The sequence below is a fragment of the Antechinus flavipes genome, chromosome 6 (genome assembly GCF_016432865.1).
Source record: "Antechinus flavipes isolate AdamAnt ecotype Samford, QLD, Australia chromosome 6, AdamAnt_v2, whole genome shotgun sequence".
Taxonomy (NCBI): Eukaryota; Metazoa; Chordata; class Mammalia; order Dasyuromorphia; family Dasyuridae; genus Antechinus; species Antechinus flavipes.
The window spans coordinates 96,281,470-96,294,437 of NC_067403.1; the positions used below are offsets into that span (position 1 = coordinate 96,281,470).

General features: G+C 37.7%; 1 protein-coding gene across 1 annotated transcript in view; it reads left to right on the forward strand.

Moving 5' to 3' along the window:
- Positions 1 to 5,967: 5,967 nt before the first annotated feature.
- Positions 5,968 to 12,968, forward strand: part of CPE (carboxypeptidase E) — a 118,229-nt gene continuing 111,228 nt past the window's right edge. The window contains exon 1 of the mRNA XM_051967594.1: positions 5,968 to 6,625. Coding sequence (XP_051823554.1) covers positions 6,319 to 6,625 — 307 coding nt within the window. The 5' untranslated portion in view covers positions 5,968 to 6,318. The remainder of the gene's footprint in view (positions 6,626 to 12,968) is intronic.

Sequence of the window (12,968 nt, forward strand, 5' to 3'; positions counted from 1 at the left end):
GACTGAATTTTAACACTTTTTCTCCACATATTTCATTAACTTCCTTAAGCTACCTGCTACAGAAGCACTTTCACTAGGTCCAGCTACTTTTATATTCACATCCCTAAAACATATCCTATAAGCCATCCATTTATTAATTTGGATTAAGTCCTATTTTTGGGATGTCTTGGGATGTCTTCTTCAAAAACAAAAGGCAATTCAATTCAGGCAGTATTTGATATTTTAGAGGCATGAGTTAATGGAAAATGATTTTTCAAGAAGCTATTTGAAGGAAAGAGCAATATTAATCAACCAGGATAGTTATAAAGAGACTTATATTATAAAATGAGACAATGTAAAGTGCACTGGTTCTGGAATGAGAAGTCCTGCATTTGAATCCTGGTTCCAACATTTACTTACTATTCATATTTGATAGGTGGGTAATGCAGTGGATAGAGTGGAAAAATACTTTTTATTTGGCATTTATCAATATGCTTTGAACCTAGTTTTAAGTGACTAGAAATTGCCTAACCCAAATCTTACTGTAGGGGTCAGGCTGACCTTAGAGATACTCCAGGGAAGCCAAAGAACTTCTTGAAGAATATTTGATTTCACCTAAACATTTGGGTTTTGGATCTGCTCATTTAGGTCTTCTTTTAGGTTTAGCCAAAGTTTGTGTTTTGATCTAGTACCAATTTTAACAAATGTTTATACTCACCCCTTGACATATATCTCAGGCAAACTGCCTAAGTACAGTTTATGTTCAACCTTTGTTTAATCTCTAGAGAATGTAAATCTCAGAGAAACTTCAGGAGGGAGCCACACCTTTTTTTATTGCCGAAATGGCAATAACATTTTTTAAAAAGCTTTTTTCCCAGGTTTGGGATTTTTTTTTTCTCCACTACCAACAAGGTGCTGAATCTGGAGTCAAAAATATCTGAGTTCAAATGTGACCTCAGACACTTAGCTGTGTGATCCTGAGCAAATTACTTAGATTTTGTCTGCTTCACTTTCCTTCCAGAATGTAAACTTTTTAAAAAGTGGCATATAAATGTTATTATTATTATTGTTAATCTACCTTAATTCTTTTGACCCTCAGATTCTTCATCTTTAAAATAAAGGGGTTGGATTTGATAATTTCTAAGGGTTCTTCTAGTTCTAAATCTATGAACCTATGATCCTAAATAGTCATCATATTTATGATCTTAGACATGTTGCATATATACATATATATTAAAATGTACATCTATATATGGAAAAGTGACATGAAAGATATTATTAAATCTAAGCTAATAAAAAATTATTATTACTTGCTGAATATACTGCTTACTGCTTATGCAACTAGTCAACTTATTTTGTTGGTTGGTCAACTTATTTTTCTTATATCAACCTCAGGTAAGTCCCTAGGATGTATTTAAGTAAAAAAGAGGTTTCCTTCAATTAGCTAAGTGGCATAGGAGATAGAGCACCAGACCTGAAGTCAGGAGGACTTGAGTTAAAATCTGGCCTCAGACACTCAACACTTCCTGGCTGTGTGACCCTGGGCAAGTCACTTACCCCAATTGCCTCAGCAAAAAAAGAAAAGAAAAGAAATGATTTACAGGAATATGAAGAGTCCTATAATGAAAGGGAGAATAACTAATGTACAATGCAGGTATTCCATTGGTACTCATACAATGATGATGGGCTTCTACTATATTGGTTGGAGAATTTACTAGAGCATTCACACAGTATGAGAAGGCAAGAATGGATTGTATTATTGATTGTTGTCCTTCATGCTTGAAGAGGACCGAAATGACATCACTATGTTAGAATCAAGTTACAGTGTGTCCACCTGTGGCCGATCAGACTAATATGAACTTGGAATGCTCTGCCACAAGTCAGTACATACCTATATCAGGTTCATAAATTTGTTAAAGTATAAAAAGTATGCATTTCAAGGATCTGAGATTTTGTTAGTGAGGGCACTCCCTTCACTGAAATAGGCTGCACCTTCTGAAGAGCTTCTAGAATTGCCTGTGGACAACAAGCCGCTTTAAACTCAGAGCTGGTGCTTAATTGAGGGACACAAGTGAAGTTACCAAAAGCATTTGTGCTTAGCTTAAGCCTAAGCCTTTTTTCTCATTTATTAAGTAAAGGGCTGCTAGATGGCTTCTAAGATCCCTTGCATTTCTAATCTAAGTTTCTTTCTTTTTTTTTTAAATCACTTTATGTATTTATATATTTTCTAACTTTGTCGATGTCATTTTTTGAATTTGTTGTGAGTTCTGTCAAAGAATATTGTATAGTTTTTTAAAATTAAATTCAGTTTCTAAATATTGCCAATATATTGTGAGCATATGGTATAATGCATAGAGCCGTATTCATAGAGTAAAGAAGAGCTACATTCAAATCCTACCTCAGATGCTTATAGTCTTATTTTGCTTATCTGTAAAGTGCCAGAAGAGGCAGTGTGGTATAACCAACTTATAATTGACCTTAGAATTAGGAAGACTTACTTAACTATGTTCTAGGCTTGTCTCTGACCCATACAGGGTATGTAATCAAGGTTACTTATCCTCTATGTATCACAGGTAGTTATGAAGGATTATCAGATATCTGTAAAAATGAGAAAGTTGGACTAGTAACGTTTGAACTTCCTTTCAGCTCCAGATTTTTTCTCCTGTGATCTTAAATTGCAGAAAAGACACTGATCTGAATAGGTAGAATACCCTACACTAATCAAATGACAAGAGTCTTCAAATTTTTTTTAATAATAGCTTTTAATTTTCAAAATGCAAAGATAGTTTTCAACATTAAGCCTTGCAAAACTGTGTTCCAAATTTTTCTGCCTTCCTTTATCCTTTCTTCTAGATAGCAAGCAATTAAATGTGTAATTTTTCTATATATATTTCCACAATTATCATGCTAGTGCCCTTAATTAAAAAATTATTATTACTTGTTGAATATACTGCTTACTGCTTATACAACTAGTCAACTTACTTTGTGGGTTGGTCAACTTTTTTTTCTCATATCAACTTCAGGTAAGTCCCTAGGATGTATTTAAGTAAAAAACAAGTTTCCTTCAATCAGCATTAGTCAAGAGACTTCTCAATCTGATGAAATCACAGATAGTTCTTTAATAACACTTAAAATGTGCCAGGAATTCAGGCATTGAGCTTAAAATCCTTCAAAACTCTTCCTTTAAAACTGGTGTATGTAGCATAGATAGTATTATTTAATAAGTTATATCAAACTTAGTTGAACAAAGATTAAAAAATATTCTAAAGTCAATTTTTAAAAGCCCTATACAATGCCTATTTGGAGAGGAATAGAAGCACATAACTTGTTAAAGCAGACTGCCAGCTAAGAAAAGAACATCAAAGAACCATAATGTTTCTTATATATGCCACTGCTCATCCACCTAACCTATCCACAAAATGAATGGGGTTGCTCTGGGTTACTGACATGAAACTGTTAACTTTCCACTTCTGAAGCTTTTGGTTTCAACTAATCTGTTTCTTTTCCCAGTGTGCCCAAAGATTGTTGGGCTTAGTCCACTTTTAGAAATATAATTATAGCTTTGGTTTAAAACTTTTGGACTATGTAGACAAATTCAGAGCTTTCATAGTGGAAAATACTTAGCTGGGACCACATTGACAAGTGATGCATCCAGATCCAAGTTCATTTGAAGTGGCATGTCTCTATTATGCCAACATATTCCTTACATCTGAAAAAAAAAGAAAAGAAATCCAGACCACCTTGTCAAATGAGTTTGTAGCCAGATCTCTCTAGCAGCACCCTAGGGGGATATTTTTGATTTTTTTTTTTAGGTCCATGACATCATTGAAATATTTTGATGTTTTTCCAAGTGAAAAAATTTTATTCAGTGTGATGCACACAAGCTATGCAGTGTAATAACAAGATTGGAGAGGGGGGGAGTTCTACATTTAGCTTGAAAAAATGCAATGTGGTTTAGAAGAAAGAACACAACATTTAGACTTAGAAGGCTTTGCCTCTGACTTCTGACTCCATTACTTATTAGCTGTCCTACACTGGGCAAGTTACTCTGTTTTTAAAATCCTATTCTGTACAAGAGGGATAAAAATCTCCATATCTTCATCATGACAAAAACAACAGGCATTTATGTATGCTTTCAGTTTTACATGGCACTTTGTATACACCATCTTATTTGATTATAGACTTGGAAGGTACTGGGTAAGGAGAGAAGGAAAAAAGGTGTTTTAACTCAGGGTTGTTTATGGAAAATGTTTTGTAAACTAGAAATTACCATATGAACATGAAACAAGTAGTGAATGTGGATTTAGAAAGTTTGACTTCATTTCTAGCTACTGCTCTTTTTCTTTTTTCTTTTTCCCTTCTTTCCTCCCTTCCTTCTTCTCTTCCCTCCATCCTTCCCTCCTTTCCTCCCTCCCTCCTTTCCTCTTTCCCTCCTTTCCTCCCTCTTTCCTTCCTTCCCTCTTTCCTTTCTTCCCTCCCTTCCTCTTTCCTTCTTTCCTTCTCCTCCTCCTCTTCCCCTCCTCCTCCTCTTCTTCCCCTCCTCCTCATCCTCTTCCCCTCCTCCTCCTCCTCTTCCCTTCCTCCTTCTCCTCTTTCTCCTTCTCCTCCTCTTCCTCTCTCCCTTCCTCTCTCTCTCTCTCTTTCTCTCTCTCTCTTTTCTCTCTTTCTGACTCTGTTTCTCTCTCTCTGTGTCTCTTTCTCTGAATCTTTCTCTCTCTCTATCTGTCTCTCTGACTCTGTTTCTCTCTCTGTGTGTGTCTCTCTCTCTCTGAATGTCTCTCTGACTCTGTTTCTCTCTCTGTCTCTCTGTCTTTGTCTGTCTCTGTCTCTGTCTCTCTCTCTCCCTCTCTCTCTCCCTCTGAATGTCTCTCTGTCTCTCTCCCCTCAAATATTTAAGTCTTAAAATTACAGAATGCAGAGAGGTGGCTAACTTACCTACATTGGAAGAGGCAGTTCCTTTTGCCACTGAAATCAGAGGGTTTGTCTCTATTCTCTTTCTTGAAACTATTTGAACCCATTGGGTTTCCAGTTCTACACCACTGACAACATATCAACCAGTAATCATTCAAGCAATATAAATCCTGTAAAAACAGGGAGTGCTTAGTTATTTAAATGAAATTCTATTGTTTTAAGTAATACCTTTTATAAAGCCAAGTGAGGTTTCATTTAGTGCTATCAGTTTTATTTTCATAACAGGATTTAGTTTGGCATTAGGTTAAAGCCTTTGTTTTTCTAAGTCCTGAAGGATCTTAGTTCACTCTCCTAGACCCTTTCAGATAATTGGTGTATGTGCTGTCAGTTAAAATAATGTCATCTTCTAGGAAGAAACCCCAAGAAACTAATAACATATCCACATAAATACAAAGATAATGTAATCTTCTGGTACTTTAAGTTGAGTGACAGCTTCTTGTTTTATTTTCTTTCCTTGGGTGCTCAAGGAACCTCCAACTGTCGGGATAGGGAGTTAGTAGTATCATTATCATAAAGGAAGCATGTGTCTATGTATGATAGAACTATCTTCAAATTGCTTTTTGTGCTTTTCTAACTGGAATATTCGGTCACTGTTGGTCCATTAAGATGGAAACCTGTGTAGGTCGGGATGGAACTCATCTTAAAAGGCATTCATAATAACTTCAAGTATTTTCCTTACTCTCTCAGTGCAATATTAAAATCTTCTTGGTCTTGAAGTCTCAAAACACCAGGGCTCCCGAACCTGAATTTAAGAACTGTCCCTCACCATCCCCATCCCATCAGTTTGTTCACCTGGGATTCTGCGGCATTTGGCTTTTGACGTGGGTCTGAGCCAACAAAGGCACACACGCACGCTTTTACACCTTCTTGCCCAGAAGACCCATTCTCCACACCGCCCCCCTCCCAACCTGTGCCTACGTTTCTGCTTCTCCGCCTCTCCCCTTCCACCCTCCCCCTCCACTCACACCCGCCCGCAATGGTATCTCCTGCGTCTCCCCTTGGCGCAGCACCGAGTAGTGCAGCCTGCAGAGCATCTGGCTCGCCTCCTTCCTCTGGGTGGACCCAGCTCCCTGGGCTGACACTCAGCTGGGGAAGGTGAGAAGAGAGGGCGCTGCTTGGCTGGAGGGCACAGCCGGCCAGTGTTTGAGAAAAGCACAGCGAAACCGGCGAAAGCCCGGAGCAAGACAGGCGCAGGGAGCAGAGAAGGAGAGAGAGAGAGAGAAAGACAAAAGGGTCGGCTTAGGACCAGAAACGTAGAGCAGCCGTAGCGAAGCCGGGCAAGGCAGCTGCGGCGCAGCGGAGCGCGGGGCTCGGGGCGCGGGACACTAGGCAGCTCTAGGCGAGCCAGGGGCCGCGGGGAGTCCGAGGATGGGCCGGAGGGGAGGCAGCACGCTGTTGGCGCTGGGCGCTGCGCTCATTGCCTGCGCCTGGCTGCTGGGCTCGGCGGCCGCAGCCGGAGAGCCCGGGGCGGCGGGGATGCGGCGGCGGCGGCGGCTGCATCAGGAAGACGGCATCTCCTTCGAGTACCACCGCTACCCGGAGCTGCGGGAGGCGCTGGTGTCCGTGTGGCTGCAGTGTCCGTCCGTCAGCAGGATCTACACGGTCGGGCGCAGCTTCGAGGGCCGGGAACTGCTGGTGATCGAGCTGTCCGACAACCCCGGGGAGCACGAGCCTGGTAGGGGCGCTGCCCTTCCGCTCCCTCCTCCCCCTCTCGCCTGCCTTTCTCCTTTCCCCCAACCCTCCACCCCACTTCTCAGCTATTCCTCGGGGACCCTGGGGGCTCCCTATCTTCCACTATGGGAAAGGAGGGGAGGTGTGTGCTGGTGAAAGGTGCTCACTGGGAAGCTGCCCACCCACAAGAACCTCTGGAGGGATCAGGGGTGGGGGTGGGAAATAGGGCTGGGGAAGACGGCTGATACAGGTCCTGAAGGAGGGGAGTGGGATGATGAAACAGTGCTAATCTTTGCTCCAGATGTGGAGTTCCCGGCGTCCATTTATTAAGCGTTTCCTAGGTGCCAGGCACTGCGCTAAGAGCTGGAGATAACAGGAAAAGAGAACAGCAAAAACAAAAACACAAAGCCAGAGAAGCAAAACCACGGTCCGAGACCTTAAAGAGCTTAAATTCTAATGGGGGAGACAACACATTAAAAAATTTGTCCATGAAAGATACATATATATGTATATGTGTGTCTGTCTGTATGTAGTGCAAATGGAAAGTAACCCAGCACCACCACCAGAGTTCGGATGGAGCTCACCTACAGTGCTGTCCTCTCCCCTCCCCCTTCCCCCCTTTTGAGTAAATCTGAGTTGAGGTTGAAAGATTAACCGTCAGCTGTGAAGAAATAGAGAAAGGGAGGAAAGGAGGGAGAGAGGAAAGAATCAGGCTCTCTTCTATACATTGACATTCTTAGGGCATATAGAGTGTGTTCCTATGAAAGACAGAAAGAGACGACCATTCAGTGGGGGCTGTAGCAAACAGAGATGGGGAAAAGACTCATTATCACAACACAGCTAGTTTTTAAAAGGAGCCACTGTCTTAAAACAAACCTGTTTCACATATACTTGTGTCTGTGCCTATGTATTTTCCAAGTCATCTCAGTGAATGCTAAGAGATGATTTATGAAGCTGTGTGGGTGATGTATGTGGGGAAGAAGGGAAAAGTTCCAGTCCAAATATTGAACAGTGGCAAATATTGAACAGTGGCCTTTAAAAGGTAGTCTAATTAGCTTTTTGGAACGGCACACAGGTCTATTTACATTCCCCCTCCCCCTAACATTTTCTCCTTATGCTGAATGAAGCCACTGAAGAAGACTCATTTGTGATCAGGTTACTATTTCAGCTGATGCTTTCCACATCTCTCTCTCTTGCATCTTCTGAGGTTTGAATAAAGGCACATTTTGCTTTTGATGAACTTGATGGATTTAATGCAGAGATCCGGTTTAAATGTTCTTGAAGCTTATCTTACTATTTTTCTGACCTTTGAAAATTATCTATTACCTCAGGCCTAGTGTTTTCTGGCAGTAATTACAATGTTGAAAAAATGAGGGCTGGTAATAAAGATCTTGGAAAGCAAAGGAAATAAGCAAAAAATATGTTAAAGATAATATATCATGATATCAGAATCACTTTGTTATGAAATGGAATAGGCACTATTTGGGAAAGTATGGCAGTGGTTGGAGCCATTTTGATCCCTCAAGTGCTGCTTTTAATATATGGGATGAATAGAATATATCTTTAAAATACTATTTTGAAATTTGCATTCTTTCCAGTTACTCAGATTTAATCATGTCTATAAACTTTTAGAAAATTAACACAATATTTGGTAATAGGTAAGTACTATTTTATAAAATGGGAAAAGTATCCTCAGAAAATAACCAAGCTGTCTTTTTTTTTTTTTTCTTTTTACATTAAGGGTAAATGTCTCAATGATTCTCACATTGGGAAACTTTTATGTACCTCAAAATGATGACATTTTAAAGATCCTTCAATGTTTGTTGGTATGATCTTTAAATCACTGACCATGAGAAGGTTTTATTTAGCATATATTGTAATGTTGGACTTTCTTTTCATTCCTTTATTGCATACAAAGGACAATTTGCAAATGGGAGGGAGCTTTTCCCATTTTTCACATTAAACTGTTTCAGTAACTGGGTGTGTGTGAACCCAGAAGTTAAAGTATTTCCATGTTCAACAAATCATTCTCGTTTTTAGATTATGTGATGTATGCTGTCAAATTTAAGACAAAATGAAGGGGGTTATTAGTTCTAGGCTACTACGTGGTGACAGGATGCTCTTTTGTCTGTCTTAAAGATGGAGCTCATTCAGAGGCCAGTAAAAAAAATGACCCATCCTGCTCTCATTATGAAACATCCTGTAGACTCCCTTGACTCCCCCTTCTTTCAATTTAGTCTTGTAAAAAGGGCTTAAATAGGTTAAGAATCTGCAGGGAGCTGATAAGTGAAAAGAACTGATAAGTACTTAAATTTGATGGGTCAACTACTAAGTGCTACTACAGCATTCTTTGTCTGAACTTTTCAAAGTTTCCATTAAAGGAAGAATGTTTATACTGGGCTGCTGCAAAATATCTTGGAGAGCTCTTCTAAATTAAAGTGTTTTAAGGTTATTTTCCATTTATTTTGGGAAATGTGAAAGCAACATGTCCACAGTACTAGGTGCAGCAGAAATTAAAGTGTTCCAAAAAAAAAGTTTTAACCAGGAATATGCCTTTTGGTGGCATCTTGTTTACATACCCATCTATCACAAAACCTGGGATCTCATTTGAATCAGGAGTCAGGACATCCAAATTTTTTCCTCAGATGTGTTACTTACCTCTGTATGACCTTGTTCAAATCACTTAATCTATCTGAGCCTCAGTTTTCTCAGCTCTAAAATGAGGATAAGAATCAAATTTAATCACATGTATAAATTGTAAAATGCATTTATATGGGAGCTATCATTCAAGTAAGGGATGATCTTATAGGATCATAGTTCTATGTTTGGAAGGACTCTCAAAGGCCCTTTATTCCAATCTCTTCATTTTGGAGATAAGAAAATCAAAGCTTACAGATGCCATAGTCACTAGGTATTGAGCATCAGAGACACAGTTTAAACTCAGATTCTCAAGATCCAAATTCATTGCTCATTGTTCTATTGTACCATACTGATCCTCCTAAAATTAAAAAAAAAAAAAGCTCTTCATTCAAGCAACTTTTAGAGTTCCTGCTATTTACAAAGCATTGCAATAGGTACTATGGGAAATGTTAAAAAAAATAATCTTTTATCACCTTAAAGGATTTATAGTTTTACTGAAGACAAATGAAATAATAAAAATAACAAGATGATATAGACAAACAATTTTGAAAGATTTGTGTTGTGATCAACACAATGAAAAACCACAGATCCTGAGGACATACTCTATTAACTTTCTGATAGAGAGACAATGGACTTGGAGTACAGATTAAGACTTTTTTTTTAAAGACATAGTCAATGTGGAAATTAATTTTCCTTAACTATACATATATTATAACCAGGATTTTATTTGACTTTATTTCTCAGTTGGGGGGAGGTGAGGAGGAGGAATATGGATCTTAAATAGCATTTTTAATAAAATTAAAATAAATTAAATTAGTTTATTAGTGAACAAATTTTTAAGAGGGGTAAACATTCATAAATTGGATGGAAAGAAGTGAATTGCAGAAGACTATTTGCTGAGGTGGCAATAGCTGAAAGTCATAATGGTTTTAAGAATTACACCCTGACCCCAAAAAGAGGATATGATTCTGAGTCAGTCATTTAAGGATATCAGAGTTTGGAAGTTGTTGCTGGTAGACTGTAGGACTGGAAAGAAGGCCAAAGGACAAGGTTTATTTCTTAGCATTTAGTTGAATTCCTCGATAATTTCCTTATTTCTTTTAGGCATGAAACATGCTAATTATGAAAATTTCCATGTTTTCCTTTCTTTTGGATATATCCTTCTTGTAATTCTTACATGTACCAACATATATGGTTGGTATATATATATATATACTCTCAAGATAATGCACACTCTAAAGTATACTTAAAATTAATTAAACAATGGAAAATTATCCCTAGGCTATTCTGTCTCTCAGAGTTAAATATGAATCAAGGTTAGTTTGTCTAAATACTAAATTCTCTCACAGGATCTCAGACTGTCTCTGAGAAACAAGTCTGGCTTATAGCTTAAATGTCATTAAAAAAAAACTTCTTTAAAGGATAGATGATGCATCTAAAATGCTAGATTGATTTGCTGGATTTGCTTCCCCCCAAATCTATTACATTTGAGAGTGTATGAATTCTATTTTGTACTTGTTGAATGGTATGATGCTAGAAAAGGAGACCATAAAGTAGAAAAAGTGGCTATTTTGACCTTTCTTTTTATATCTGTTAAGATTTGTGATTTTTTAATGGGTCATGAATGTAATTCACTAACTTTCTAATTGTAAAGATAAATTTTCATTTTATTAAGAAGAATCTGGCAAGTTGGTTGTAGGGGAAAGACTTTTATCATTTATTATTTGTTAGCATTGTTTAAACCTGGCTTTAGATTGTCTAACCTGAAGTTTAATATAGAGATTAGGTTGATCTCAGAGATTGTCCAGGAAAATTGATTTGAAGATTGCTTGGATCCCCCCAAAACACAATGCATGGCCAGGTCTTGTTTTCAGTCCACTCAAAACTTGTGTTTTGGCTCTGCTGCAATTTTACTTGCTGAGATAAATTTTAAGTAAACTTACTTGGAAACTGAATTTTTCTGAAAAATGCCTAACTGCTTGTCTTGCAGCCTGAGTTCCTTATTAGTCAACCAAGGACATTAGATAGGATAATAGCTGATATTGATATGAGGTTTATAGGACTTAATTTATTTGAACCTTACAACAACCCTTTAAGTTTGATAGTTTTTATGATCCCCATTTCACAAGTTAAGGAACATTTATTAAGCACCAATTAAAGGCAAGGTGCACTGACACCACATGATGAGGAAAACAAAGGTAAAAGTGAAAGTCTGCGATCTCAAGGACTTTCTAGTTCATTACATTTATGATGAAATGGAAGCTCAGAGAAGCTAAATGATTTGCTCATGGTCATAGAGGTAGCAATTAGCAGAAACAGGATTACTAATGTAATGTAATATATGTGAAAACAAGTGGACAGGTAAAAAATATTAGACAAATTATGGTAGTAAATGGTTGATGAACCTATATTCATTATTAAAATTTTTTGAAATGGGAATTGGCAAATTGTTTATCATCTTAAGGATAAGAAGGGGGGAAAAGAGGGAGAAAATTTGGAACTCAACATTTTATTTTAAAACTATTGGCGCTGCATTTTTGATTTCCTTCACAGGCTAATTGTACATGATTTCAAAGTCCGATTCTTTTTGTACAGCAAAATAACTGGACATGTATGCTTATATTGTATTTAATTTATACTTTAACATATTTAACATGTATTGGTCAACCCGCCATCTGGAGGAGGTTGGGGGAAGGAGGGGAAAAATTGGAACAAAAGGTTTGGCAATTGTCAATGCTGAAAAATTACCCAGGCAGCTATCATGTAAATAAAAAGCTATAATAAAAAAAAAGAAAATAGAAAAAAAAAAACTATTGGCACAGTGGATAGAGCACCAGCCCTGAAGTCAGGAGGACCTAAGTTCAAATCTAGCTCAGATACTTAACATTCCCTAGTTGTATGACCCTGGGCAAGTCACTTAACCCCAATAGCCTCGGCAAAAATCAACAAAAATGTTTAGAAATTATCTTTACATGTAATTGGAAAAAAATGAAATACTCTCAGAAATTTAGAAAATAAAAATAAAATTCACCCTAAGTAAAAAAAGAATAGAGAATTGGATTATTCTTTTGTTGTACTTAAATGGAATACTCACAAACAATACTGTGCTTTAGATTTAATTCTTATTTTAACCTTTGGGTTTCAATGATGAATCAGAGACACAATACAGTACTACATGTTGAAACAGGCACTAGCTTTTGAATTCTCTATCTAGCACTTACTACTATTTTGACTTAGGGCTAGCTATCTTTCTAGGCCTTAATTTCCTCATTTCTAAAGTGAGGGTGTTGTATTCAGACTTGTAAAATCCCTTCTGACCCTGAACCTTTTTCAATGAGTTCAATGAATCCTGTGGAAATTTCCTACATTTTCATGCTTTTGGACAGTGTATGTAATTCATCCATTTAGCTTCCAATTAATCTCATACTAGCCATCTTTATTCCATATTATCTGTTTGTATTACTCCTACTCGATATTTTCTTCAAATAGTCATATGTTAAATGACTATTGAAAAAGGCTGTCTGGGGTGGGAGGAGGTTTCCAGAAAAACACTTTTGCTACTTGATTTTTCTAGTCTCTTGGAAAACATGGGTTTCAGTATATTTCTGTTTTTCTCCACTTTGTAAGTGCTTCCAGACCTGGGCTTGGTGTTCTGTTGTGTAGTGATCAGAAGAGCAGTAAAAACAGTGAGAAAGTTCATCTTTTCT